This window comes from Trichoderma asperellum, chromosome 5 (genome assembly GCF_020647865.1).
Source record: "Trichoderma asperellum chromosome 5, complete sequence".
Classification (NCBI taxonomy): Eukaryota; Fungi; Ascomycota; class Sordariomycetes; order Hypocreales; family Hypocreaceae; genus Trichoderma; species Trichoderma asperellum.
In genome coordinates, this window is record NC_089419.1 from 2,906,909 (window position 1) to 2,933,979 (window position 27,071).

At 48.3% G+C, this 27,071-nt stretch overlaps 13 protein-coding genes across 13 annotated transcripts; 6 read left to right on the plus strand and 7 right to left on the minus strand.

Moving 5' to 3' along the window:
• Positions 1-159: 159 nt before the first annotated feature.
• Positions 160-686, plus strand: TrAFT101_009086 (uncharacterized protein; the record flags this gene model as incomplete). Its single annotated transcript, XM_024901324.1, has 4 exons — positions 160-207; positions 261-399; positions 458-505; positions 565-686. 4 exons carry the CDS (start codon positions 160-162, stop codon positions 684-686), a joined length of 357 nt encoding a protein of 118 aa, XP_024755747.1.
• A 1-nt stretch (position 687) lies between these two features.
• Positions 688-2,011, minus strand: FUR1 (Uracil phosphoribosyltransferase, synthesizes UMP from uracil). The gene is made up of 6 exons (XM_066128527.1): positions 1,921-2,011; positions 1,631-1,865; positions 1,208-1,566; positions 976-1,130; positions 900-916; positions 688-850 (listed from the first exon to the last, which is right to left on the minus strand). The coding sequence occupies exons 2-6, from the start codon at positions 1,786-1,788 to the stop codon at positions 799-801; spliced, it is 741 nt and encodes a 246-aa protein (XP_065984647.1). The 5' UTR covers positions 1,789-1,865; positions 1,921-2,011; the 3' UTR covers positions 688-798.
• On the minus strand, positions 1,833-2,553 carry TrAFT101_009088 (uncharacterized protein; the record flags this gene model as incomplete). Its single annotated transcript, XM_066128528.1, has 3 exons — positions 1,833-1,865; positions 1,921-2,034; positions 2,470-2,553. The coding sequence occupies 3 exons, from the start codon at positions 2,551-2,553 to the stop codon at positions 1,833-1,835; spliced, it is 231 nt and encodes a 76-aa protein (XP_065984648.1).
• A 127-nt stretch (positions 2,554-2,680) lies between these two features.
• RPL12 (60S ribosomal protein uL11) lies at positions 2,681-3,408 on the plus strand (the record flags this gene model as incomplete). Its single annotated transcript, XM_024909003.2, has 5 exons — positions 2,681-2,684; positions 2,738-2,771; positions 2,832-2,952; positions 3,014-3,338; positions 3,395-3,408. 5 exons carry the CDS (start codon positions 2,681-2,683, stop codon positions 3,406-3,408), a joined length of 498 nt encoding a protein of 165 aa, XP_024755745.1.
• A 755-nt stretch (positions 3,409-4,163) lies between these two features.
• Positions 4,164-5,502, minus strand: RPS1 (40S ribosomal protein eS1). The gene is made up of 5 exons (XM_024909002.2): positions 5,426-5,502; positions 5,286-5,370; positions 5,184-5,209; positions 4,614-5,115; positions 4,164-4,532 (listed from the first exon to the last, which is right to left on the minus strand). The coding sequence occupies exons 1-5, from the start codon at positions 5,437-5,439 to the stop codon at positions 4,389-4,391; spliced, it is 771 nt and encodes a 256-aa protein (XP_024755744.1). The 5' UTR covers positions 5,440-5,502; the 3' UTR covers positions 4,164-4,388.
• A 939-nt stretch (positions 5,503-6,441) lies between these two features.
• Positions 6,442-7,469, plus strand: TrAFT101_009091 (uncharacterized protein). The gene is made up of 4 exons (XM_024904559.2): positions 6,442-6,563; positions 6,616-6,727; positions 6,808-6,832; positions 6,898-7,469. The coding sequence occupies exons 2-4, from the start codon at positions 6,641-6,643 to the stop codon at positions 6,936-6,938; spliced, it is 153 nt and encodes a 50-aa protein (XP_024755742.1). The 5' UTR covers positions 6,442-6,563; positions 6,616-6,640; the 3' UTR covers positions 6,939-7,469.
• Positions 7,470-7,548: 79 nt separating this feature from the next.
• SER33 (D-3-phosphoglycerate dehydrogenase 2) lies at positions 7,549-10,065 on the minus strand. Its single transcript, XM_066128529.1, has 9 exons — positions 9,931-10,065; positions 9,417-9,871; positions 9,048-9,355; positions 8,449-8,928; positions 8,283-8,392; positions 8,189-8,231; positions 8,078-8,136; positions 7,944-8,025; positions 7,549-7,889 (listed from the first exon to the last, which is right to left on the minus strand). Exons 2-9 carry the CDS (start codon positions 9,725-9,727, stop codon positions 7,861-7,863), a joined length of 1,422 nt encoding a protein of 473 aa, XP_065984649.1. The 5' UTR covers positions 9,728-9,871; positions 9,931-10,065; the 3' UTR covers positions 7,549-7,860.
• A 575-nt stretch (positions 10,066-10,640) lies between these two features.
• TrAFT101_009093 (uncharacterized protein) lies at positions 10,641-12,455 on the plus strand. The gene is made up of 8 exons (XM_066128530.1): positions 10,641-10,740; positions 10,835-10,909; positions 10,982-11,218; positions 11,269-11,308; positions 11,371-11,495; positions 11,554-11,749; positions 11,810-12,113; positions 12,173-12,455. Exons 3-8 carry the CDS (start codon positions 11,001-11,003, stop codon positions 12,199-12,201), a joined length of 912 nt encoding a protein of 303 aa, XP_065984650.1. The 5' UTR covers positions 10,641-10,740; positions 10,835-10,909; positions 10,982-11,000; the 3' UTR covers positions 12,202-12,455.
• A 182-nt stretch (positions 12,456-12,637) lies between these two features.
• TrAFT101_009094 (uncharacterized protein) lies at positions 12,638-18,043 on the plus strand. Its single transcript, XM_024908999.2, has 4 exons — positions 12,638-14,402; positions 14,462-16,441; positions 16,523-17,132; positions 17,189-18,043. The coding sequence occupies exons 1-4, from the start codon at positions 12,883-12,885 to the stop codon at positions 17,822-17,824; spliced, it is 4,746 nt and encodes a 1,581-aa protein (XP_024755739.2). The 5' UTR covers positions 12,638-12,882; the 3' UTR covers positions 17,825-18,043.
• A 113-nt stretch (positions 18,044-18,156) lies between these two features.
• On the minus strand, positions 18,157-19,197 carry TrAFT101_009095 (uncharacterized protein; the record flags this gene model as incomplete). The annotated part of the gene is made up of 2 exons (XM_066128531.1): positions 18,157-18,440; positions 18,513-19,197. 2 exons carry the CDS (start codon positions 19,195-19,197, stop codon positions 18,157-18,159), a joined length of 969 nt encoding a protein of 322 aa, XP_065984651.1.
• A 629-nt stretch (positions 19,198-19,826) lies between these two features.
• On the minus strand, positions 19,827-21,151 carry TrAFT101_009096 (uncharacterized protein; the record flags this gene model as incomplete). Its single annotated transcript, XM_024910331.2, has 2 exons — positions 19,827-20,478; positions 20,571-21,151. The coding sequence occupies 2 exons, from the start codon at positions 21,149-21,151 to the stop codon at positions 19,827-19,829; spliced, it is 1,233 nt and encodes a 410-aa protein (XP_024755737.2).
• Positions 21,152-21,809: 658 nt separating this feature from the next.
• TrAFT101_009097 (uncharacterized protein) lies at positions 21,810-22,242 on the minus strand (the record flags this gene model as incomplete). The annotated part of the gene is made up of 3 exons (XM_024901319.1): positions 21,810-21,959; positions 22,018-22,157; positions 22,215-22,242. 3 exons carry the CDS (start codon positions 22,240-22,242, stop codon positions 21,810-21,812), a joined length of 318 nt encoding a protein of 105 aa, XP_024755736.1.
• A 282-nt stretch (positions 22,243-22,524) lies between these two features.
• On the plus strand, positions 22,525-26,427 carry TrAFT101_009098 (uncharacterized protein). Its single transcript, XM_024907100.2, has 3 exons — positions 22,525-24,183; positions 24,236-24,392; positions 24,453-26,427. The coding sequence occupies exons 1-3, from the start codon at positions 22,683-22,685 to the stop codon at positions 25,516-25,518; spliced, it is 2,724 nt and encodes a 907-aa protein (XP_024755735.2). The 5' UTR covers positions 22,525-22,682; the 3' UTR covers positions 25,519-26,427.
• The last annotated feature ends 644 nt before the right edge of the window (positions 26,428-27,071 follow it).

Here is a 27,071-nt window from a genome sequence, read left to right on the forward strand (position 1 = left end):
GGGGGAGTGCCTTGTACATAATCACAGCGCCGATAAGATAAGAGACTGTGCTGGAAAGGATGTCTCACACGTAGCGAACGCGATGCGACTTTCAATTACAGCACGAGATATCTGCCTTTTGCACTTTGCTGACTCCTTATCTCCATCACACCCGACACCATGGGAAAGCGCAAATCCTCGTCAAGAAAACCCATGGGGCCCAAGAGGGTGAGTGCCGAGATTCCGCTGCGCGCGGTCTTCCGGAACTGACTGGGCCACAGGCTGATCCCTTACCAACCACATTCACTTGCCTCTTCTGCAACCATGAGAAGTCGGTAACGGTCAAGCTTGACAGGAAAGCTGGTGTCGGCCAGCTAGACTGTCGCATCTGCGGGCAAAAATTCCAATGCGCCGTCAACTGTTCGTCTTTCCCGCTGCCTGCATGCTTACGATCTTGTCGCTAAATCGTCACCTCTAGACCTCTCGGCTGCCGTTGATGTGTATGGAGAATGGGTTGATGCTGCTGGTATGATACAGACCCCAGTAAACAAAGTTACAGTTCAGGGCTAATAATTTTTTGAACAGAGGCAGTCTCGAAGGCAGATGGTGGAATTGGCAGCGCCGGCAGAGGGTATGGTGCTCGAAGGCTTACTGACAGCAAAAATACCATTGACGAGCACGAGGAGATCGATCACGACGATTATTGAGTGCCATACTGTGCATTTCTACAGGGACGGGCTAGGGCGTTACAGAATTGGGGATATTGATGCATACTAAATACCAGGATCTTATCGAAAAAAGCTATATTCACATCGTTCTTCAAATCGTATAGAATCGGTCGCCAAAGTCTCCAAGACCAGGCACAATATAACTGCAACAGGGTCAGCCAATGCATCGTGGAGCCGGGATCATTATAATACTTCTTCTCATCCAAACCCTGCGGACAGATTCTGTTAGTACAGAACGAGTGAACCAGCGATCAATGGCAGCACTTACCTCGTCAATAAACGCCGTTACAACCTTGAGTCGGGGGAATTTCGCGGCAAAGGTTGTGATTCCCTCTGGGCTGGCAATCAAATTGAGGAATAGAATGCGCTCTTCAGGCACCCCTCGGCCTTTGAGGACTTCGACGGCCATTGTAGCGGAGCCACCTTTACGTTGTTAGTCATCGGCGCAGATCGCCATATCAATCGAGATGACGAGGAACAAGTCAATAGAGAGCGGTTACCTGTGGCAAACATAGGGTCTAGCAGAAGAACCCATCGGTTCGCAATATCTTCAGGGAGCTTATCATAGAAAAGTTTGGGCTGCGATGTGTCTTCATCCCGCTGAATCAATATCTTTCCAATTCTTACAGAGCGGCAGCAGTCTCGTAGTCCTTGCTCCATCGCTTCTCCAGCTCGCATAATCGAGACACCACATATCTTGCCCTGGAACATAAGACCATTATAGGTGCGACCGACAGGGGTAGTGATGCTTCGCTCAATGACGGGCAGATGGTTCAGGCCTTCTTCTACTAGCAACCGGATAATTCTGTTCGAATAAAAGATGAAATCTGCTCGCTCGGTGTCCTTGTTTCTTATCATGCTGCGTGAAGTGCTTAGTAAAGGGCGGCATGTCAAGACTACACGGAAGAGAGTCCAAGACCTACGACAGAAGGGCAATCAACTGGGGGGTTTGCGGCAAGACATAGACGTTATCGAACGGCACCACAGCAGATACAGTGGCACTCGGCTTCTCGTCAATGCCCTTGAATGTCGGGCCGACGCACTGCGTGGGTGCAGAAGCTGTTGTCGGTTTCTCAGCCATTGAATTGAATGTTGGTACACAGAGGTGGTTGCTTCAAAAAAGTTTCAGGTTGGTTGCAGCGGCACGAAGCTACCCAGCTGGCAGATAAGTTAGTATATCTACTCGGTAGTCGGGCTTTTGGCGATAAAGAACCTTAGATAAAGAGGGGTCCAGAATTCCTATTACACAGATATTCGGGGACCGCCGCCAGCATCTTAATTGCATATTATGGTTAGGATGATCGACTACTGGCTTCAAGCAGAAGCGCTGGTCACACCTACGACTTAGCTGCTTGGCCAATGGAGCTACGGAGGATAAGCGTTTATTACTCGTGCAGCAGCAATGCAGCCGCAATCTGGTTTTGCGCCCCCTGTCGTTTGTTCAAGTAGGCATCTTGTCAGCCGAGCAGAGTACATGCACTTAGTCAGCTTCGTTATCCATTTAACCAGAGCAGATCCTCCAATTTATACATATTCTCGTGGCTTACCTTGATTGCCGTGCTCTACAGAGCACTGCTGTTTCATTGCAGATGCTTTGCGTAATGCTAGGGTGACTATTCCTTTCTCTCTCTTTCTTTTCCCATCTGTATTTATTTCAACATTCAGTGAAGAACTAAGCTGGGGGGATATGAAACTCAAGCTCCTCCATACCTACCTCTAGCTAGATCTAAGTTGTTGCTGGCAGCCATTCGATATTGCTTACATAAGCACAACTATAGCCAACTAGAGGCTGCCCAGAGAGGCAAGGCTCCTTCTTGGCGGGGTGGGCCTTGATTAGGGCACCCATATGGGGCACACATCTTATCTACAATTTCTCATTTTTTTCCAGTATCACTCTTTTAACTAACCAACCCTCTCATTAACTCCTCTCGGCACGCAAACCACGAGCCTCTGCCAGATCATCAATCGCCATCATGCGTAAGTTCCAAATGTACCAGGATGCTTTATTGCAGTTATTAACTCGTAGGCAGCTCCCAAGTTCGATCCCAACGAGGTCAAGGTCATGTTAGTTTATTCGGCGCCGTCCAATTCCGCAAACATGCTGATCTAACCTTCAACTTATAGCCACCTCCGTGCCACCGGTGGTGAGGTTGGTGCCTCTTCGGCCCTTGCTCCTAAGATCGGTCCTCTTGGTCTCTCCCCCAAGAAGGTTGGTGAAGATATCGCCAAGGCTACCGGTGACTGGGTGCGTACAACTGCTATAGAAGAGGAACAAGAGTTTTTTTTCGTGCTAATGCCATAGACAGAAAGGTCTCCGTGTCACCGTCAAGTTGACCATCCAGAACCGTCAGGCTCAGGTCTCTGTTGTTCCCACTGCCTCTTCTCTCATCATCAAGGCCCTCAAGGAGCCCCCGCGTGATCGCAAGAAGGAGAAGAACATCAAGCACAACAAGTCTATCACCATTGACGAGGTCATCGAGATTGCCCGCACCATGCGCTACAAGTCCTTCGCCAAGGAGCTGAAGGGTAGTGTCAAGGAGATTCTGGGAACTGCTTACTCTGTCGGCTGCCAGGTCGACGGCAAGCCCCCTCAGTCCGTCATCGAGGCTATCGACAACGGCGAGATTGAGAGTATGGACTTTTCCAACAATCCCCAACATGTTTACAATTGCTAACATTTGATGTAGTTCCTGAGGAGTAAATTTGGCTGATTCAGACCAACGTCGCGATGAGAAGAAATTCTCATTTAGCGACGGCAAATAAATAAAAAGAAATCAGTACAACACCATGATATTTTTGCTCCACGTGATGTTATTGAAATGCACTCCCACTGCGGATTTGACACCGCTCCCCTTAGCTCACTCCGAGATACATCGTCACTGCTCTGTGGTGTATTTCTATTTTTGCTCAAGGAAGATTGAAACAGGCCACTTACTCACCTCTATACCCTGCTTTTCCGTGGGTATATTGGTCCTTCCAATAAGGCCAACATGCAACCCCTTTTTACCAGTTTTCTTTTCCCTTTTCGTGATATCATGACTGATACATTCAGCTTGCTTCCGTTCACTTATCTAGGCTTTACATATAAATAAACAAAGGTTTTTCCATACAACTTGAATTCGCGTCTGAAAACATACTACTAAAAGTGAGAATGTGACTCTATTTTCCAGGTTGGCTCTGGATTTGAACTTGATGTTTGGCGCTGCAATCTCATCACCACGAACAAAATATTTTTGTGTGATGACATCAACTGGGTAACCACGGATCTGCATATATTGGCGAGTAAAATATCTTGCTGCTTTTCAGAGTGAATCCAAAAGAAAATGTCAATCATGACACGTGCCACACATAAATTTGTGTCTAATAGTATATTCCTCGCTACAAAATTAATCTCTGGGCGCGAATAACTCGCGCCTCGTCGCGTCATTGCAATGCAACCTTGGTCACAATTATCCGTCTTTACAGTAATTTAAATCGCCTTTTGTTAAAGGGCTAATATAAACACACATATAAAGTAGAAGCAATCCGAGTGTCTTTTAATATATCATAGGGACATTACCTAACCTCCCTACCCGCCTATGGGTTGTTACTCCATGTAAAATGACTGGGAAAACGGCCAGGCGCGAATCTAGCACTCGCAGGGCTCCCTGCGCCTTCATCTCTCTACAAATAGCCCATTTTTCAGACCTCCTCCAAAACACGCTCCTTGAACTCCCGCTCAACCTTCTGGCCCTGGTCGTCAGTGCCAGACTCGCCGTGGAGGGCCATCAGGGCACCCAGGTCGAACTTGGGGGCCTTCAGCAGCTTAACCTTGCGGATGTGGACCTACAGAGAAAAAATCGAGTTAGCAGCTGATTAACCAAGGAAAAAAAAAATCGTAGTAATTTCGCTTTGCAAACAACATACGTTCTGGAGGGGGTAGATGCCCTGGGTGGACTTCTCGATCTCGCGGCCAATAACCTCGGGGATCAGCTTGGAAACCAGCTGGGTGAGAGTGCAGCTGGAAGCCTCGCGGGTGATGATGTCAGTCATCTTGCGTCGAATGGCGCGGATCTGGGAAGAAGCAGCGTAGGTGGTCTTCTTGATCTGGTTGGGGCGTCGCTTGGTGAAGGCGATGGCGAAGAGGCGGATGAGGTAGTCATCGGTGGTCTTGACGGTGATGTTGGCCTCAATCAGAGTCTGCCACTTGCGGACCAGGGATCGGAGCTTGTCGGATGTGAAGTCAAGGCCGTGGAAGTTGGTCAGGCAGCTCTTGCCCTGGACCTCGTCGACGCGGAGGCGAACCTTGCGGAATGAGTGGTCCTCATCCTTCTGGAGGTCGGCGAGAGAGACCTCGACGATGCGGCCCTTGAGGGCATCGTTCGCGTTCTTGAGACCGGTTGTCCGGTTCACAAGAGTCTTGCCAACACTGCAGCGAATCCGTCAGTCCATGATCTCGAGATTTTGTGTCCGGCAAAATGTTGCAATTCGACTCACTCTCGGATGTTGAAGGGGTTAGGAGCCTGTAGAACGCGTAATTAGCAAATCGTATCGTTTTGAGGCTGAGTGCAATTTTTTTTCTTGATGGTTTGCACATACCTTGATAGAGTACCAGTCCTTTCGGGAGAAAGGGTCCACGGTCTTCTTCTTAAGGCCCTTCTTGCCCTTGGAGAGTCTCTTGTTCCTATTATTTCTGGTTGGCGATTGTCGTTTCCAAGATTCGCAGCATAGATACTCACTTTCCAACAGCCATGATTCCTTACCAGCGTACAAGCAGTTGGGAATCCAAAGGTACTAAAAAGTTGGTGGAGGGGTTGAAGAAATTCAATTCTTGTGTGCATCAACCAAGATCTAAGCGAGCCAAACCAGAAAGGTACCGGGGCATATATTTTTCCGCTATTTCTGTGGGCGGAATTTTTCTGCTCCACCGCCCTCAGCCCTCTTGGCCCTTCCTCCATACCAAGGACAGCTGCTGTCACGTGCATGAAATTTATGCTAGCCCGCTTTCGAGAACGGCGCTAATAGGCTCTGCGGGCTGTGCCAGTGTTGCTGGGCGCTGGCGTATTTGCCTTGCACCAGATAACTCTAGGATATCCATAGTAAGTGCCTGGCGCAGCACTACACTCCACGACAATACAGTACAGGCGTCGCAACACCATTTGAATTCAAGATCTCTCGTCACATGTCATAGACTCGGATTATATATCGAGAAAACAACATTAGCTGCCATGGAAATCGCAGCAGCTCATCACGCATGCTCGTAATGATGATCAAGGGCTTATTAGCGAATAATGATTTGATGACTAAGTATGAGCGTGAGTTCTTGCCGCCTTTGGATATAACACAGTTTCATTTTATTAGGTCGTAGCTTTTATTGTCGCCAATTTCAGTGGAAGTGTCATGGAATGCCGAAATATATTTGATTGTATTTCTAGGGCTACTAGCAATATCTAGAGCACCTGACAATGAATAGTGTTCAGCTCTCCTGGCAACGTAATTCAATACGAGAGTGCCTCCTAGATCGTGCTTGCTTACTGCAAAGAGTCTTGAGCTATTCGATCTTTGTAACACACGACTTCTTCCAATAGTGATGTCAAACAGAAGCAGCTGGGTGTTTGAAGCGGCTTGATTACATAAATATCCTTATATACAGAGTTTCGCACATATCCCATGTGAAAAGTGGGGCGCATGCGTGTTACTCATCATACACCTAGATTTACGGCGGTTGATTTGTTCTATGGGCTGTTGCTATTCCGTATATCGCGAATCAGCGACTCTCAATTAATCTGCCAGGTAAGTATTCTGTCGCTGTCCCATATGGCGCAGGATCTACACAGAATACCAGAGGATCAGTACTAATGACTATCTTTGTCCTAGGTAATTTGGTACAACTGCTACCCCTCGTCTTCAGCGACTGAATTGCCTCTAGGTGCAATCGTAAACCCGCAGCAGCCATGGGTCCCCCGAAGCCTCCCGTTCCTCACGTCGCCCCGATCTACCGAGTCACAGCCACTGCCCTTGGCGCGGGAATGTGGTTCTGGGTAAGCAGAGTGTCCTCAGCGCTTAGATGTGGACGGCGAGATCGTATATGAAGACATGATATGCTGACCATAATCTCCAGCTGATGTACCGGGCAAAGAAAGATGGTAAAGGGCTCAATCCGTGTACACTGTTTTTGTCCCGGCATTGCTAACGAGTATATTGTTCGCAGGCCCCGTTCTGCTTGGATGGAAGCACCCCTGGGACCACTAGACGACCCAGCTAGAGCGAATATCGAGAATCGAGAACTAGGAAGCCGGCTATTTTGTCATTTGGGGTAACAGCTTTAGGGGCGGCGTCATTTAGACTGCGGTTCGATGCTGGGGTGGCATTCCCTGTATACGACTGAGGGATTCGAAACAGCGATAGTACAAAGTACTGCCACCTAATATATCTCCACCTTGAAACTACTCATATATCGACTACGCTTCATACTGTTCGTTTAAAGCCAATTAACAATTGCTATCATATTCGAATTGTCAGTAGAGGCCCTGCTGGTGATGCTGTCTTAATGCCAGGAAACGATGTCCTGTTTTTATGTGTTATCGGTATTTCCAAAAGCACTGGCTCTGGATTTGCACGCTGTGGTGAAGAACAGACTTCCATTATCGTGAGATTAGCTTCCAATAGACTACAACTTGTAAATGCTGTCTAGCTGGGGGAATATATGTGAATGATAGTAGAATGTTAACGATATATGAGTAAAATCTCTACTCAAATACTCACCCATCGTTATCATGCTTGGACTGGAATAAAAGAGGCTGCCTCAAATATTTGTTTTTTCATGAGCAAGCGAGTGCTAAACAAGGACTCATTTAAGAATTGAGGTATGCAATGTATGATGTCCATTTTCCAGAATTTTTTTTGTTCCTAATTACTATGGTCTATTGTTGCACGTGCACATAAAATACCAGCCATCAAATAAAATATTAATCCACTGACAGCTGTTGAAGCAGCACGGGCACTGTTGAAGTGACTTATGACCACTGCCCATATATATTGATTTTCTCAATACCAAGTCTGCAAACCAAGTCTGCAAACCCATGTTTCTAAAAACTTTTTTCCTAGCCAATAAATATGCAATAACGAGCGGAGATTACTTGGCTCCAATCCTACACAGGAGACCGTGGATCGTCTAATAGAGGACCCTGGTCATGATGCAGGCTATTTACTCATGTTAGAAGTGTTCTAGACAAACAACGTAGCGGTGACACTTACAGCTCAGGCTTTCCAAGCTCTCGACGATATCCTTGATTTGCTCATATCTTACGTTGCTGATATCGGCCATCAGATATGCCAGCTAGGGGTTTGTTAGCATTGAATCAATATGGCGTCAGAGAATAGGATCTTACATCTCCTTTGCTATCACTGAGCTGCTTGTCGACGTTGTGGTCACCGAGAATCTCGTTGACTAAAGACTGTTAGTACGAAGCGTTTGGTAGAGTTCAAGGCGCAAGACAAACCTTTACGCAACACACCAGGGACATTTCGGTGGATATAGATAACCTAGAGTTCGAGTTAGAGCCGTGATGAAAAGAGATGATACGGGAAACTGACTCGGGCGTGATCTGGCTCGTCCAAAGTCAGGGATCGCAGTTGAACTTCCGGTAGGTTGACACTGCCCAAAGTGATACCAAGGTTGATGTAGCGGACCAACGCGTCGGCAACTGAAATCTCGTAAGCATACAGTCGAAAATTAACGATGGGGCAACGCTGGGCTAACCTTCGACACCAATTGCGCTCTGTGCTTCTTCTGTGCTACCACCAATATGGGGGGTGAGAATGAGGTTGCTCAAGCTACGGAGTTCCTCGCCCCACTGGTTCAAATTGTTGGTGAAATAGTCGCCATTGCCAGCCGGCTCATTGGGGTAAACATCCAAAGCAGCGCCTGCAATGTTTCCTGAGCGCATGGCCTGGATCAAAGCAGGGATGTCTACAACTGTTCCGCGGCTCGCGTTGATCAGATATGATCCCTCCTTCATACGGGCCAGTTGAGCGGTTGAAATCATGTTTCTCGTTTCGGGGAGATCTGGCACGTGCAGAGTCACGAAATCGGCCTCCTCCAAGAGGTTGTCCAGCGTAGGAACTTGGCGGGCGGTTCCCAGCGCCATCAAAGTTACCACGTCGTAGTAGATAACGCTCATGCCCAAAGCCTCCGCGAGGACCGACAACTGAGAGCCGATGTGCCCATAGCCAACAATTCCTAGCGGTTTAATGTTAGAGAGTATTTCCAATGACTACACCTCTCTTCTCTCGCCGTAGCATTGGTTTATTCTACAGCCCAGAATTACTGCTAGTATAAGCAAGGAAGTCGGAACATACCCAATGTCTTTCCACGCACTTCCCAGCACTTGGCGCTCACTTTGTTCCAGGTACCGCGGTGCATTTCAAGCGATCGATCGCCGAGTTGTCGTGCTAGGGTGATGATTTCGGCAATGACCAACTCCGCAACACTGCGGGAGTTGGCAAATGGAGAGTTAAAGACGGCGATTCCGCGGCGGGCAGCGTAGTTGAGGTCGACCTGGTTGGTGCCGATGCAGAAGCATCCGATGACAATCAGATTCTTGGCTTCGCTCAAAACCTTCTCGCTCAGCTTGGTCTTTGATCGGATTCCGATAACATGGACATCACTGGAACCCAACGAAGTCAGAGACGGCCATTGGCCACGGAGGAACAATTGCAACTACCTACCGGATTTTCTCAATGAGCTGGTCCTCTGGAAGGGAAGTCTTCAGGGCCTCCACCTGGTAACCCTGACCCGTAAGGATGTCTCGTCCCGTCTGGTTGACATTTTCTAGCAGCAAGATCTTGATGTCTTGGGTATTGAAGGGCTTGAGCACTTTGGGCACGCTCTTGCGAGGCTGCAATCCGGCGCCAAAGCTGGCTGGAGGCGACTGGAAGGTGGCAGTGGGCGATGTCGAAAGATTTTGACCCCAGCTGGTTGAGACCGCAGGTCTGTGAGCAATTGGAACGCTAGCGTTGATATCGCGAGCTGAAGACATGGTGGCTGCGATGCGATAGACCGGATCTAGGTGTTATGGTGTTTTTACAGCTGGAAAAGCCTGAAGTGCCGAGGCCAATGGTATGTCGATCGATCGTATTTCAGTCTAGGAAATGGAGGGTATTTCTATGTCTGGTACCGGGAGCTTAAAATTGATGGATTCGTAAGATAGGTACGTTCTACTTAGTAACTAACGTGACTCACTGCATGGCAGAATATGCCACTTCTACTTCAACGTTGCGCGAGTTTGCGGCACTACTAGTAATAGGACGTAGTCATGGCATTGATTGGCCGGTGTCGGCTCTTTCGCAAAGTCAAAAAATATGTGAGATTGCTGCCACTGATGATAATCCACCACCCCACTACAGCAGCAGCGTCATCCGAGCAAGTGGGGGAGCCAAAAAAAAAAAAAATATGGGAGGAATTTTGAAACTACCAGCACACATATAGCTCTATGTTTCATTACACGCATTACTACTACTAATGTAGTAGTATATCATGATTGTATTTGAATAGGTCCCTACCTTAGGTAGTTCAATACTGCATCTAATATTTCTACTACATCTACTACTACGTCTATTGCTTCTATTGCACTCACTGCTGCTGCTGCTGCTGCTTAGTGTATACTTATTAACTGTGTGTATATATAGCACGGCACTTTTATAATTCTCGTGTTACTATAGTCTACTGAGAGCACGCAAGGTTTAAACTGTATGTTTAAAAGCACGGCCATTGACTCATCAATCAGGATGCTCGTGTCATCGCTTGTATGTAGCACTCATTCATTTCGCCACCCCCGTTTTTCCGTCTCCCGGGCGTAGAAAAGAGGGAATTTATAAGTAGTAATCCACAAGCAGAAATAGGCGCCATACACGCAAAAGTGGCGACAAGCTAACTCTATAAAGACGGTTTGAAGATGTGCGTATTTGTTCCTTTTGCTATCCCTGCGTCTCTGTCCCTGCTTGCCGACAAAGGTAGCATTTGCTGTTAGTGCGCTGCGATAGTTAGGCCATCGTGAGTACAGAGAACCTTCCTTAAATTGCTGGTTGCATTCTTTGTGCATATTGAAATTCCAAATTCCGAGCACCCCGTAACGCTAAGGATATAGGGCGGTATATGACGTCGAATTTTACCACTGGAACTAGCCGTACTATTTGATAACACCGATTTGAATCCTTACTAGGTGAGCTGGCATATATCACCGTGTCCAGCCTCTCCACAGAAAGTGGCGTTGACAAATATTTGATCCTGTCAGGCCATACCAGTGCGCAAATATGATATCGCCTCTGCGCTCGCGGCTTGGGAATGCCACCCTGCTCGGCGCACATCGCCATATGCGACTAGTCTCTACAACATCGCTTCCTCAGCCCGTTTCGCCATTATCCTTTGATCTTCATGCGCCCGCAAATCCCAAAACAGACGAGAGAACGGCGCCAATCCTCTTTCTTCATGGCCTTTTCGGTTCTAAAAAGAACAACAGAGGAATTAGCAAGTAAGCGCTGCCAAGCATCGTACTGCAGGATGTTGCTCACAATTCAATAGAGCTCTAGCCAGAGATCTGAGGACTCATGTATACACAGTGGTAGGTGGATTTTACGGGGAAGAGCAAAGCCAGCCCATGTTAAACAAACAAACCCCATAAAGGACCTGAGAAATCATGGAGAATCCCCTCACGACCCCCGCCATGACTATACAGCCATGACGGAAGATATACTGGCCTTCATCGACGACCATGGTCTGAAGGAGCCCATCCTGATAGGCCACTCCATGTATGTTATATATGAGACAGCTGGAAACATGACCATTGGCTGATTTTGTTTTGCTCAGGGGCGCCAAGACGGCTATGGCGGTTGCCCTCCGTTCCCCTGAGACGGTAGCAAAAGTCGTTGCAGTTGACAATGCCCCGACCGACACCACGCTCAGCAGCTCGTTTGCTACCTACGTCCGGGGGATGAAAAAAATAGAGGAGGCCAACATTACCCGCCAGGCTGAGGCGGATGCCATCCTCAAAGATTACGAAGAGGTCAATATCCCGGGTACTCTGCATACATCCCTTGGTAAAACTAACCATGCCCGCCAATAGTCACTGCCCATCCGTCAATTCCTGCTCGGAAACTTGTATCGTTCACCAGAGGATGGAATTCAACGATTTCGTGTCCCGTTGGACATATTGGGTCGATCGCTAAACCATCTTGGAGACTTCCCCTATAAAAGTCCCCAGGAGGCACGGTACACTAAACCATCACTTTTTGTGCGAGGCACACGCAGCAAATACGTCCCAGATGACGTGCTGCCCGCCATTGGGCAATTTTTCCCGTGCTTTCGTCTAGCAGACATTGATGCTGGGCACTGGCTGATATCGGAAGAGCCTGAGGCTTTCAGACAAGGTGATTCACATTATAAATCACATTTCCAAGTTGTTACTTGTTTACTGACGCTTATGCAGCTGTGGTGAACTTTTTGCAGGATCCATAGATCAGCGCAAAAGGCGGAGCCGCGACACACTTTATAGAATATTACGGAGCCAGTATTACTTTACCGCAAACTATATAGAATTGAAGTGCATAATCCGCTGCGAGGTGCGGAGAATATTAGTTTAACGTTAATTTAATCTATCGAAGCAAAGGAGAGGAGAAAAAAAAAAACATAATTAAAGTGCACCTAGCAGCAGTTCATCAATTTGAAAAGGGCTCCTCCTCATGCATGCCACCCTCCCAAAAAGGCGCGAGGATCATTCTGTCACTGTTAGTCTAACGCATGCATCAGTGTCCCCCCAGGTACCTCCACCGCATTTCTTGTACACGCCAGTACCAGGCAGTACCCCATACCCCATATTTGAATAAGCACCTTTAAGTTCCTTAGCTCAGGCTGTCACTGTCATTTCCTTGATTGAAACTCCCATATTGCGTTTGCTCATATCAAGGTACGACGCACAAACCCGGTACATTGAGTCGCGGCGTTGGATTGCGAGAGGTAAGCCATTGCCGCTGTTTGCTGCTACTTGCCCCGTGCATACCGCCGCAGCTCAGCCCCCGATGCCTGTCGGCGCCGTCCCTAGCCATGATGTGAACGACGTTGCTGCTCGTTCGCAAGTGATACCCTCTCCTTGACGAAGTTCGCATCCGCCATCAATCTCGCCAATCCTCCATCTCGGGCATGTTGCCCTTAGTACAGACGCACCCTCGCGTGGTGCCAACCAATTTCGACGCATTCGGGGCCTCGAACAGCAGCCATGGCGCCCGGCCAGAACAAGAGAGGCGAGCCATCGCGTCTCCCTACCATCGCCCCTCCACCATCCGACCGTTTCAGCTGCAGTATGACAGTTCGGCCATTTCTGCCGGCTCAAGCTCCCGAGACTACGACTATCACTTGCGTAGGAAAACGCCCAGAGGCACCATCGACGCGGGATACGATGGATCGCCAACGCAGCTGTCGCCTGGCCCGCCGCCGCTGAAGCAGCTGATACTTCCAACGCCCTCAGGGATATACCCATACTTGCCGCCAAATAATATTCCTTTTCACGCAAAGTCCCGTCTTTCAGAGCACGAGCAGAGGAGTCTGGGACAAGCTCCTCCTCTGACATCACCATGGCCTGTTGTCCAAGAAAGGCCAAACTTTGTTCTTAGTAGCGATTCCTCTATTCCCCTTCAACAACCTAATCTCTCCTGGCAGTCAAACGGATACCCCATGTTCAGCCAGATCCCAGGCATGTACCAACCGCTTATGAGGGCGGCCGAGTACAATGTGCGAGCCTTCTGCCCGCCGCCTGCCTCAGCAGCGGACGCTGCAACGATCAATCAGTTTGGCTGGCAGCCAGGCTCTATGCAGCCAATCTCCACGCAGCCAAACTATGGATACTTTGATACCTCTTCGCAGTTTTCACAGTGGTTTATGCCCCCGGGCGCCCCCGGAAGCTTTTTGCAGCCTCAGAGATCGGATCCTCAGCTGTTGAGTAGATCTACTGCAGATTTGAAGACCAACGCCAATGTCCCACGGTCCTCCCAGCCAATGCTGCACGGAGGTTATGGGGGCCAGAATGTAATTGCGCACGCTTCCTCTGCCACCAAGCAGTATACTTCTCGATCGAGCTTTACAGAAAAAGCACTATCGCAAGCGCAAGAACATTATGTTGAACTGCTCTCCTACCTGCAAACCGCAAGGAAGTTTGATCAGATGACTGGCGCCAATTCCAACGCCAGATCCAAAATCTTGGTATTTCCCAGACCCCCAAAGTCCCGAAAAGTCAATTTTGGTGCTCTACAGGATGCTCATGGCAGTACTGGACGATCCAACATTTCCACATTCACACCGAAGAACCACCCCCGGGCTCTTACATCTAACATTGAGGATACATTGAACAATAATATGAGACAGCAGATAGGGCAAAGTGCCCATGGAGAGATTCACCAGCCAAGTACGTCAGCAATTCATTTCGGTGCTTCACCTACCACATATCCCCCACCTTCGTCCTTTGATACACTTGGTCCGGCTGCCATGGCAAAAGCCTTGCCGGTTGTTAATGCAAGAAACTCTTTAAATCTACTTAAAAGTCTATGTGAGCAAAGCCATTGGAAATGGATTGATGGAATTTTACTCGGTGGGTGTCTTTTATATGGCCTATCGCGGTTCGAGGATGCCGTAGAATGGTTCTCGAGAGTTCTTGCTCTAGATTCAAGGTTTGACCTGTTCCAGATGAACTATCAAGTGGTTGTTCTATATCTGACTCAGATTATAGCCATGTTGAGGCTATCACAAATATAGCCGCTACGCTTTATTGTCTTAACCGCCAAGAAGAAGCTGAAAAGCATTGGTTAAATGCTATCAAGCTATGTCCCTCTCATTTAGAAGCTACAGAACAGCTCGTTGGGTTGCTTTACAAGAAACGTAGCCGAGAAGCGATCGAAATTATTTGCTTTGTGCAACAAGCGCTGAAATTGCCAAAGGAACGCTCCACTCAGACTACGTACTCTGCCCCAGGCTTTCGTTCCGTGCCTTGCGATGATGAGCAGACGAGGAATGTGCGCGTCCAACAACCAGTTATTACGAACCACGGCTACCACCCTGAGTCTGCGCCTCGAATAGACGGCCATAACCTGGATGGCTCCGAGTTCGGGTCCAGCGGATACGCGCTCCCCAACAGTGAAAATGGCAGAATTTTAGCATTAGTTCATGCTAAAGGCACAATATTGTACGGCTTGAAGGATATTGAAAGAGCCTCCGAGGCATTCGAAGAAGCCGTCTTGATCAGCGTTGGAGACCGGATAAAAAGTGTCCAAGATCTGGTGAATCGAATCCATGTTGTGCTTTCTCCAGCAGGGTCTTTCCCCGCCAGTAATAATCAAGGACAAGCTTCACGGCGACCTCTTTTGCTACCCCCAGAAAAGGCCCGTCAGACTGCCCATCTTGTCTTTGCTGGCGGTGGAGGTGGCAGCGAGTTACCAGGACTGGCATTTGTTCCCGAGGGCGCCGCCAGGCGAGTTGCTGTACAAACGACTAGCAATGCTTTACTTTCACTAGCAAAGATTTTCCAAGATGCTACGTCTGGCGGTGGCATCGCTCCAAGTCTGCTCAGACAGCCTTCGGGGATCGGGGATATCCTAGCGTTGTACTATCTCTCTCTCTCTCTCCAAGAAAGCCCTTCTACTGCAAATAACATCGGTATACTCCTTGCCGGCGTGCAACAGATTGGTTCCAACAATGTCGGTGCGTCGGGGATGGCATCGTCCCGGCCTAGTCTGCCTGGTATTGTGCCTGGCAGCGGCCTTGCCCTCGCTTTGGCATACTATAACTATGGGCTTCGTCTTGACCCTAGACATGTTCACCTGCACACGAACCTTGGAAGCCTGCTGAAAGATGTTGGGCAATTAGATCTGGCAATTCAAATGTATGAGCGAGCAGTCTCCTGCGACCGAACCTTCGACATCGCTTTGACCAACTTGGCCAATGCAGTAAAAGACAAAGGTCGTATAAAGGACGCCATTGCGTACTACAGGCGAGCTGTAGAAGCGAATCCAGGATTCGCCGAAGCCGTCTGCGGGCTTTTGACAGCTCTCAACTCTGTATGCGACTGGCGTGGCAGAGGAGGAGCGCTTCTCGAATCGGGTCAATATGACCGATGGCACGTTGATGAGGACGGCACTCTTGTAGATGTGCAGACAGCCATGCGTGGAAGCGGCCTAACGCAACGCGTGATTGGAATCATCAACCAGCAGCTAGGTGATGCATCACAATGGGGCTGTAATATACTACAGCAACCGACAATTCGTATGTTGGCGCAGCAGCTGCACGGCCTCCCGCGCACACCGGGATTTGACCTTGAGAATGCGCTGCGGGCTTGGGCTCATAAACCGTGGGAAGGCCCGCGCTTGGTGCGTCTCGTGGAGCGGGCTACAAGAGTACTTCTCTGGACGTGGTATCATGACAAGTACGTTGCCAAGAGAGAGACCACGTCTTCGCGCTATCTGCGGCCTCAACTACCCTCTTCTCTCACCATACCGTCTGCGCCGACTGTGCTTCCTTTCCACACTTTCACATACCCATTGTCTGCTAAAGACATACGATCGATTTCCCAGCGCAATGCAATGCGTATATCATGTTCGACTCTTCGGTCCCCTTGGCTGCCGCCTACTGTATATCCGCCACCGCCGCCGCCAAGTCCCCATTTGAATGTTGGATACGTGTCGTCAGACTTCAACAATCATCCACTGGCTCATTTGTAAGAAATATCTTCCATATCTGATGATGTTATTTAATTTAAATCTATGACCAAATGAACTAATTTATTTTCCCAACACAGAATGCAATCCGTGTTCGGGTTCCATAACCCTCAGCGAGCTCGCGCTTTCTGCTATGCTACTACGCCTAGTGACAAATCTGTCCATCGACAACAGATTGAGAGAGAGGCTCCTGTGTTTCGCGATGTTAGTTCTTGGCCAGCAGATAAGCTTATCCAACAGATTATCCAAGACGAAATTCACATCTTGGTCAATCTTAATGGTTACACCAGAGGTGCTCGCAATGAGATATTCGCTGCTCGCCCAGCCCCAATTCAGATGTCCTTTATGGGATTTGCGGGAACTCTTGGCGCAGAATGGTGCGATTATATACTTGCTGATGCAACAGCTGTCCCACAAAGTACTTTGCGTCCTTGGAGAGCAAACGTCAGCATCGAGGATGTATTTTTCGACAATACCGAAGGCGATGACCTCTCGTGGATGTATTCGGAGAATATCATATTTTGTCGGGATACCTTCTTCTGTTGTGACCATGCACAGTCATGCGACCGTGGTGAGCGGGATGTAACATGGGAGGATGAAGAGAAACGCAGGTGGCAGATGCGCAAGGAGCTATTTCCGGCTATACCAGATGATGCAATCATACTAGCCAACTTCAATCAACTGTACAAGGCAAGTGAAGGATGCGAGACGTCTTAGACTGGGCTCCCCAGCTAACCTGATAGTAGATTGACCCTACCACTTTCCGTTCTTGGTTGCGAATTCTAGCGAGGACGCCCAAAGCCCTACTCTGGCTGCTACGGTTCCCCGAATTAGGAGAAGTCAATCTGCGCCGAACAGCTGAAGCTTGGGCCGGGGCAGAAGTTGCTAGCCGACTAATCTTTACTGATGTAGCGCCAAAGAGCCAACACATCACCAGGGCGAGAGTGTGCGATCTATTCCTTGATACGGCGGAATGTAACGCTCATACTACTGCCGCTGATGTTTTGTGGTCAAGCACTCCGCTTCTCACTTTGCCTCGATATTCTTACAAGATGTGCTCTCGAATGGCTGCGTCTATCTTGCGAGGGGCGCTTCCTAAGACACCCGAAGGCGATCAAGCAGCATTGGAGCTGATTGCAGAAAACGAGACGGAGTATGAAGATTCAGCCACTGAACTAGCCGGAGGCTTGAGTTATACGGTCACAGACGAAGGGTATGGCCAAGGCACGGGGCGTCTAGCAGAAATTAGAAAGTTGTTATGGGATAGCAGATGGCAATGTGGGCTCTTCAACACTCGGCGGTGGGTTAACGATTTGGAGTCAGCCTATGAAGAGGCATGGCGGCGGTGGGTTTTGGGTAAGGGTGGTGACATATATCTATAAATATCTAGATGGTACAACTCGCTGTGGTTTTTGGGGGCATACAGTTAAGCGGCTTGGTTCATGGCGTTTCTGATCTTTTTCTTCTTTGGCGTTTTACAAGGAGCCACACAAAGTTTTACGAATGCGAGGAGACATAATATACCTGTATCTGGCTAGCCAACCGACGGCTGTTACGGATAAACATTATAATACCGCCCTTGGATGGCGTTGACACTGTCAATATATTATTTCCTGAAGCTAGTGGTGATTGAACGTGTAACTTGATTTTCTTGAGCAGAACGACATAATTAGTCCCTTAGTTGTCGGTTCATTCGTTTGCACCTTGGCTGATATTAACGTATCCTTGCAGTTAACTCGCTATCGCCTGCATCGCTTTCATCCAAGCATTGCTCATCGTCTGACATACACTCTTCCTTTGGTTCGGGCTCTGGAGTACCCATGCTGAGGCGCAGATGAGAAGATGCTAAATGCGATAAAAGATGGCCGTAGCAATGCTCTCGCTGGCTGAGTCTTACTCTTCGACTTGGCTCCAGAAGATTGTTTTCGGAGCGGTGTCTCCAAAGCTGTTTTTTTATATTGAGACGTGCTGTCAAATCAAGAGTGTCACTCGAGATGGCTACATCAAATAGAGAGAAACGCGTTAGTTTACAGTGAAGCCAATCAGCTATAATTACGTCTTAATACTCACATGTTCGCCTACCCTGGATATCCGTGGCCTTGCAAGGAGAGGCATTCTTACATTCATCTTGGCAGAATTCCTCTTCTGCACGCACTTGCTCGGAGGTCGCTGCCTCTGCTGTATGTGCTTTGCCCGGTCCGCCTTTCCTGATGAGGCTGCCAGATCGAGCCAGAGCAACAGCCTCGACGCCCTTGCCAGATACTTGCTGGATTATCAACTCCAATCGTTTAATCTCGGCTTTGTATCGAGCTTCTTGGGCTGACCACTCGGAAAAGAGGATCTTGCCGTTTTCCCGATCTTCTTGCTGCTTTGCTCTCAGTTGGGCAACTTCCTTCTCTTTGGTCGATAGCTTGTTTCGGAGCTTGCTGTATCCCTCGATGAGATGAAGCACATACGACGTATACTGCGGGTCCAAGACTGGTGGTGTCGGGGATACCATGATGATAGTTCGCAGCATATCTGCCATTCCGTCGACTGACGGAGTATTCTGCAGCCTGTCTGCTTCTCTGACGAGGATGTCGTTTGCAAAGTCAGCGGAAGGCTGATTAAAGCCGGCCAGGGGTCGCGGAGTGATCTTTAGAGCAGCTGCTTTGTGTGTGTCTTCATTGTCGTTTTGGCCGTAGTGAAGCAAAGGGGAAACTGGAGTGCGACATCGCTGTCCTGGTAGAAGTCGCATCCAGCTCGAGTCTCCCATACTGTGCTAGATTGTTGATGGGATTGTCTGTGGCATCGGTTGAGATAAGAAGCTTTGTTGGACAGTTCTGAAGTCGAGATAATGTGTGAGAAATAGCCGTTAGAGAGCTTTATTTTATTTTATTTTTTTCGGAAAACATCTGCAGTGATTATTGATATGTAGGATGGGACAATTAGAAAGTGAGTGTCGAGGAAGCAATAACTCTAAAGGAAAGCACCGTTCTGGCAAGCGGGTGATTCCGGCGGCTGGCCGTCAGCTTATGGAAGAAGTGAATCTAGGAAAACAAAGGGAGCTGCCAGAAATCCTGGTGAATTATTACCGTGCAATGCTTTGTCAACAGCGCTGGAGCTTTAATACTTATTGTTAGAGGCATATCTGCTCTGCTTTCCACTATCTAGACGGCATTTGATTCTTAGTGTATAGAGCGCGATAGGTGCTCTTCTGTAAGGTATTTTGAAACTTATAGAGGTGAAATTCAATTATACAATTTGTATCTGTTTATTACTTTGTAAATCGTCACCCTTACCCTTTACAGTGCATTATCACGCTTACATATCTCTACTGTTCAACCCCTTATCCAACTCACCAACGCGATAAAAAGAACTTGGTAGGCCAGAAGCCCAGTTTGATCATTCCAGCTTTGGGACTTCATTCACTGTTGGTAGTGGCCTGTGAACGCGTGAACGGGCATTGTGTCGATAGTAAGAACGAGTCGGAGACGTTGTTGGCATTTCGTGTCCAAGAGGAATATAGGGACTCGTAAATGGATCCTCTTCCTCCATGGCCGGTGGGAGCAAGAATGTGATGAACGGGTCACCCGAGCGTGGTATCTCCCTGAGTGATGCTGTTGAGTGGAGAGAAGGTTTTCTGCGGTGGGAAGGTTGACGGTTGATTGGCTTCGAGGATTTCAGCTCTTTGTTCGGTAGCGCTTCACGTTGCGAATATGGACGAGTGCGAGTCGTTTCTGGTTCAATCACTTGAGTATTTTTCGTATCTTCATCATAGTTCCCCAAGTCCGATTCTTCGCGGGAAGACTCTACTTCGCCTTTCGATCTGTCGTGAGCAATATCGCTGCGTCGATTTTTGCCAAGCCCTTCCCCAAGTCCGTGATTGTGTAGCGGAGAGTTGCTACCATCAGTGACGAGATTGAGGTCCCATAGATATGCCCATGCTCGATAGTGAAAACAGAATGTCGCAAACGGTGCCTCTACGGCATCGTGTAGAACCCACTCATAGTAAACAGCATCTTCAGGGTGTTCAAGAAGTCCTGTTGAGGGTGATCTGCCGTTTTCGATATTAGCATAAGCACATATACAGTTTTTTAGTCTTATTTTTCCTCTCTTATCTTCTCTGGATCTCATGAGTTGACATACGTTATGCCATACTGCTGCTGGTCACGGTGTGGAACTGGTTGAGCAGTGCATCTTCGTCGACTCTTTGCCCGGAAAACTTGAACTTCGATAAAGCCTCCATCGTCAGCTACATCAACGGCATCAGGGCCAGGAGAGAAGCAGAAAGAGCGAGACTCAATTCCGCTTCTTTTGAGCAGAGTTCCATTTTGCTTCAAGTGCCATCTGTCGCTTGGCTCGTAGAGGGCTCGACTGATTGTGCCCGATACGACACCGTGCTTGATTCCACAGCTCGTGATATGGCGGCCATTCATAAACACTTTGAAGAGGAGATAGCTTGAAGGCTCTGGACTACGATGGATATGGTATTGTACCCAGAACCGAGAGCCTGGCGTTGAAGGTATATAGACAGAAGCTCTCGGAGCTAGTTTTTGGATACGAGCCGAGTCCGGGTCATGAGTGCTTACCTCATTTTCTTCTGTCTGCGAATGTTCATCCAGAGATACAACGCGAAATGAAGAAGCGTCGGGGTGTGGAAACTCAGGCAATGACAGCGATTCTGGCTGAATGACGAGAGATAATTCAATACCTCGCAAGCAAGGCATATTTTCAAAATGAATAGAATACCCTCTAAAAGATAGTATTTATTAGACTGAGAAAGGGTTATGGAGGGGGGTGATGAGTGATGTATTTGTTGATGCTATAAACAAAGCTATCAGGACCTCAACTTTAATTTCATAATTTTAAAGAAAAAAAAATCAGCTGATATATACTAGAGGCCACATGGCAAGCCGCGACAAGGCAACCTGGTCAGTAAGGAAATGCTCAGCCAGCACGTACTATATATACTACAGAGTTAACAGCTGCATGGGGCTGGCAGAGATATTCAGCTCAGCAGTTTGCAGATCCCAAGTGCGTGAAATGAGAAAAGTGACCACCACATTACCTGGTGTATCAGTGTATTAGCCAGTTCCTCAGCTATAGAGATCGGCCACCAATTACTATATCACGCGCTCCCTCCTTTGAGTGAAAAATGCGTCGATATATGATACGGATCAGGTGCTGATATCAACCTCGGGTATAGACGGGCAGATGCCCGAGCCAATAACACATTGTAGTACTCAAAAGTCGAATATGCTCCCCGGTTTCGTCTGATTTATATATTTTCAACTTGCTGCGATATCTATGCGCATCAAGGGTGTGTATGTAGATACGTAGAAGAAAGTCGAAACTCCACCACGTCGCTTCAATCCGTCTATTGTCTTAGTTCCCCTGTCCAAGCACCGCTTTTGTGTCCTCCGTCTTCCCTAGAAGTCCCAAGTTCCGTATCTGGCTTGCGCTCGGCGCATTGTCTCGAGGGGTTGCTGATTGAGCTCGGGCATATGCGGCTTGCAACGCCAGCGCTCTCGCATGCTGTGTATCTCGTTAGCCGCGTCTCTCTCGCCCAGCATGGCTGCTCCCAAACACCAACCTCCTTCTTGTGGTGCAGGCACTCGTAGTAATCTTCTAGCACGGGCGAGCACTTCTTCTTGCCCGAGTCGTCTTCGGCTGAGGTGTTGACGACATAGCAGGCCATGACCTCCTGCCAGAACGGAAAGCAGCGGCCAACGCCTAGAAGCACAGTCAGTCAGTATCGAGAGATGCTGCTCGCCGTATCGGAGACCGTACCGCCGTGCATGCCATATCCTGAACTCATGATGTGCCGAGTGATGTGTGTTGCGACGCCCAGGGTCTGTCTGCCTTTTGCATCAACCAGTGATGGCAGTCAAGGTTCGGTGCATCGGGAATTAATGCTGCGTCTAGGCTCTAACAAAGGTACTTTACTTTGCACCCACTTTTGGTCAGATTTCAAGTACAGCAGATATACAACACACCCCCGTTACTAAAGTAGCCCCGCTACTTAGCTGGAATGCCCCCCATTGGCGAATCGAGACAGGACCGTCCCGCTAATTCAATAACACTTGCTGATGACAGCATCAAACAATGCCCATAGCGAGAGCGAGTCTCAGTCTACTGCCGCTGTCTGTGTCGCTAACAAGTTGCTGTCTTTCTTTTCAAAGGAGATTTCTTTCCTGTGATACACCGGCCTAAGGCCTGGACTATCCACAGCCTCATCTGTGGACAAACAGCTTCAGCATGAGCTCTACTCTCTCGCCAGGAAAGGTGCTGCTTCTCGCAGCACACTATGCCACGCATGCAGATATTGAGAGCTTGGCCCGCTTGTCCAGTCAGCAGGCCAAAGTGCTACACAAGGAGCTGTTGTTGAGGATCCTTCTTACATATCTTCCTGAAACTATAAAACCTTCTATCTATGTTCCTTTCTTACTCTCACTGGCTAGGGATAGTCTCGAGGAATACTCTGGGGGCGTGTTAGACACAGCTCCAGTTGAAGGCTTTTCAGAAGATGAGGTCTCTAAACGGGCAAGGAAGCTACATCTTCAACAGCTTACGTGCACTGACACACCCAGTCACATTCAAAATGATCCGATAAGCATATTTCTGATCCAGAGGTCATATAAGATGGACAGCGAAACTGGGCTTTTATCACAGGTTCTCAGTCTACTTACTCCCTTTTTATCTCACTCATCAGAACTTCGCTCTTGGATTACGTCAACTGTGGTTCCTTATGTACGAAGAAACGTGGAATATTATACCGATGAGAGCCCGCCATATTCTCTTCTCGAATTCCAGAAGCTCCCGGACCCAGCTGCCGTACTATACTTGCTTTCCCGGACTGGCAGCCGTGAAGGGGAGAAAGGTCTCATTGGCCGTGATATCAGAGGGCTGGTCGGGCCATGGCTTCAGGGGAATAATCGTTGGACCTCAAAAGCAACCGACGACGACAATCACAACGCCAGCGACGCCGTCTTCTCTGTTGGTTGGGAGCAGTTTCTAGAATGGCTCACTGATCAAGCAGTCACTTCATGGACTGTTGCTGTTGGTGCAATTGAGCAGTGGGGAGGACCAAAAGATTTGGATTTGGGAGAAACGGCCAGTTCAGAACTTACGGAATCTCAGTTTCAGTATTTGCTCCAAGGGTATGCACGAGCGGCTCTTGCATCCGCATATTTAATTTCCGAATCTACGGTAGAGGCGTTACCTGGCGCCTATCAAATTACGAACCGTGTGAGGTCATTACTTGACTATGATGATATCTCTCCAACCCTCGACATGGCAGTTTCTAGGCTGCCTATCATGTCTGATTTCGATGCATCGTCATTCCTTGGCATGAAAACTGCGACCTATATGAGAAATGATCTGCTCAAAGAGAAGAACCCGTTAACTTCTCCCACAGAGGCAGCAATGACCCTATTATTGGCTTTGATAATGAGTGCTTCTATTTGTACTGGCCTAGGAGTGCCTTACTCCGTTAGAAAAGCCGGAGATTTGGCCTTTATTCAGGATCAGCGGGAGCAAAAAGGCGAGATTGCCAAACTCATTCGAAGTGCGTCTACTCGAATTCAAGGCGACGAAGATAGATACTGGTCACAAGTGAGAGACAAGGTTCTATGGTTGAACACTTGGGGTATCAGTAGAGATCAGCCTGTCAATCCTGAAGCCATCAGGGGTATCGCTGGGACAGTGTCTACGGAATTTATCGAAACTGAGATACTCAAAGCTCTCCTTTCTAACTCACGTACGATATCCCTTACTTATCGATCGTCTTTTACGCTGCTGACTTATAATAGGTTACGCTCTTGCTAAGAGCATCTACGAGGACAATCCCAACAAGCCCCTTGCCGCAGAAATAATACAGGACACAGTATATCAAGCGGCACTGCGCGCCTTTGACAATGCTTCCAACCCGAATCGGTCAAGGGGAGGGCTCAAGAAATGTGATGAAATGTAAGATTCTATGGCGTTGTTCATCTCCCATTCTGACCATTTCACTAACACCCTCCCAAGCATCCATTCGTTCCCAGCGACATTGGACAAGACACATCCAGCTACCAAGCGTGTGGAGGCCTTGTTACGATGCACGCATGCCTTGAGTGATTATCGACTTACGCTCAAGCAAGGAGAACCATTTAAGCCCGTAGTCCTTCGGGTGCACTCTGATCCAATATCCATTATCGACAAAGTCCTTGAGCAAAACCCAAAGGCATACACACGTCTCCCCGAGTTTCTGGAAATGGCTGCCAACATGGTCCGCGCCGGTATAACGCAGCAAGCCCGCTCCGTCAAATTCGATTCAGAAACAGGAGACAATAGCAAAGAGCTACATCGTGCAGAAAAGCTGATTATTGCTTCATGCGTAGAAGCCGCGCTAAGAGAGAATGATTTTGAAACGGCTTACTCCTACGTTGTTAGTCGTCTGGAATCATCTAGCTCTGATGGAAACCAAGCACGCCGGAAAGAAGATCAAGACGATTGGTCTTGGAAGGCAGCTCTAAAAGCAGGGCAGTATATCCGAACTGAGAGAACTTTGCTGCCAACGCACCTGGGTATTGCGAGTGGCAACCCCGAGATCCGTCACCTAGAGCAGCGTATAGAGTGTCTCGCAACTGCGCTGCGTGTCGCACCCACCTCTCAGCTTCAGGAAATCCTCAAAACTTTCCGACGGTGTGAAGAGCAGTTAGATTCCGCCATTAACGAGGAGGCTGCTGCGGAAGCTTCCTGGGCCGGTGTTGGAGAAGTTCCCGGCGCGTTTGAATCACAAGCTCCACAGAATCTACAGCCAGCAAGGAACATGACGGCTACGGCTGCCTCAAGGCAGGCAGAAGACGCACCAATGTCCCTTTTCGATCTCTCGCGGGCAACCGCCAGCGTGGCATCGCGAAATTTTACCAAACTGTCCAGTCTATCATCCCTCGCGACCTCCAGAACACCGACTTCACCATCTCCATCTGAGGAGACGCCGCAGCGGGTGAGGAAGAGGGACCAGCTCAGAGAAGCAGCCACTGGCACGCTTGTTTCTGGAGTTGGTTGGCTGATAGGGGCAAATGTCAATCGAGAAGCGACTGAGACTTAAAAAATGATGATATTCTTAAAAAATAATGATATTGAGAATCTTTGCGGACGATATCCTAAGACTAGATTGCCCTTGGTTTTACTTGGACGATGAACAGGAGCTGCCTTGGCAGAAATAGATAATATGGCAAATGAGTTTTTTGGACTAAGCAGCATCCAGTCAAATGGAATTTCTACCGCAGTGGATTCCAACGAGCTTCAGCTTCCAAGTCATCGAACGTGGTATTCCGGATGATAGAACAAGTGAATGCAAGGCGGTGTAATCGGATGATAGAGTGAAGCTTCAGGTGCAAAAAAGGCGAGAGCCACGGACTGTGTAGCTGAGGCCTTCGTCGGACAATCCTCATCACACTACATAAGGGCTCGGTAATGTCGAAACGGGGACGTTTGATAAGCGCCCATGTACCAAACTATCGTCTGTCGCATTCGGAGCTCGATTTACCGAGTAATATATGACCATTACAAGAACATGTCTAATCAGTCCTATGCTCAATTAGTACCTAAGCTGAGTAAGTTGGAAATCTAGCGCGCAGTAGGCAGTTAGAAATGAAAGCAAGCATAAGAAAGAAATGTTTAATAGTCGTTTGCAAGTTCGTCGAGAATTTCGCAATTTCAGTATTCCAGGATGTCTTGGCTGGTACGATGTGCGTGACCTATGCAGTGTAGCAAAAAGAAATGGCGAGACATGGTTGAAAAGGATGTGTGATCGAGGGAAGCCATCTACCGAGCTCAAAGATGGGCAAAACATCCGGGAATCGGGTTTAAAAAGTTGCGTGCACAAGGCCTTACTAGACAGTTGACAATAACTGTATTTTTGTTGTATCAAAAGGACGAAAGAACGAGATTATTACGGCGAGAATTGGTGGAATTTGCTGGCTGGCGTAGAAATGACAAAAAGTTTACACGGTGGCTACTGGCTTCATCAGGTGGCAGTTAGCAGTCTCATGGCGTAGCGTGTTCATTATCGGCTGGTATTAATCTGAATCCGAATTTGTTGCTCGTCGACCTCAGGCCTTATTGACAAACGGTACAAATGGCTGCAGAGCATGGTCGTAACATCTGAAGCACGACCGAATTTATTGGTTCCATTAGGGTCACTTCGTCAGGAAAGGAAATCAGAGCTCCTAGGTTGATATTGCTGGGCTGTGGCGTTGTTAAAACGGTATCAAAATGTTGGTTTGTTTAAGTAGCGCAAGGTGACGAGTGATGAAGTGTTTGATTCTGCAAAGATCCGGAAGCTGCCCATAAACGCAACTCTGTAGCCGCAAGACCGACCAGCATGAAAATTTTAAATATCCGCGACGACGGCCGAAAACCCGATATTGTTTCCCCTCCCTTAGCAGTCGCATATCGCACGAAACTCCTAATTGAGTAGATTCTGACGAAGAGATCCACAGCTGTCCACGGATGTCGATTGACAACTGCGGGCATGACAAGTAAAATAAAGTAAAATAAAAAACACAAGGAAAAAAAAACGGAAAAATAGAAAAAGCAGCAACAGGCAGTCCATTAATGTCAAAAGACGTTTTGCGCCAAAGATCGATAAAGGGCAAT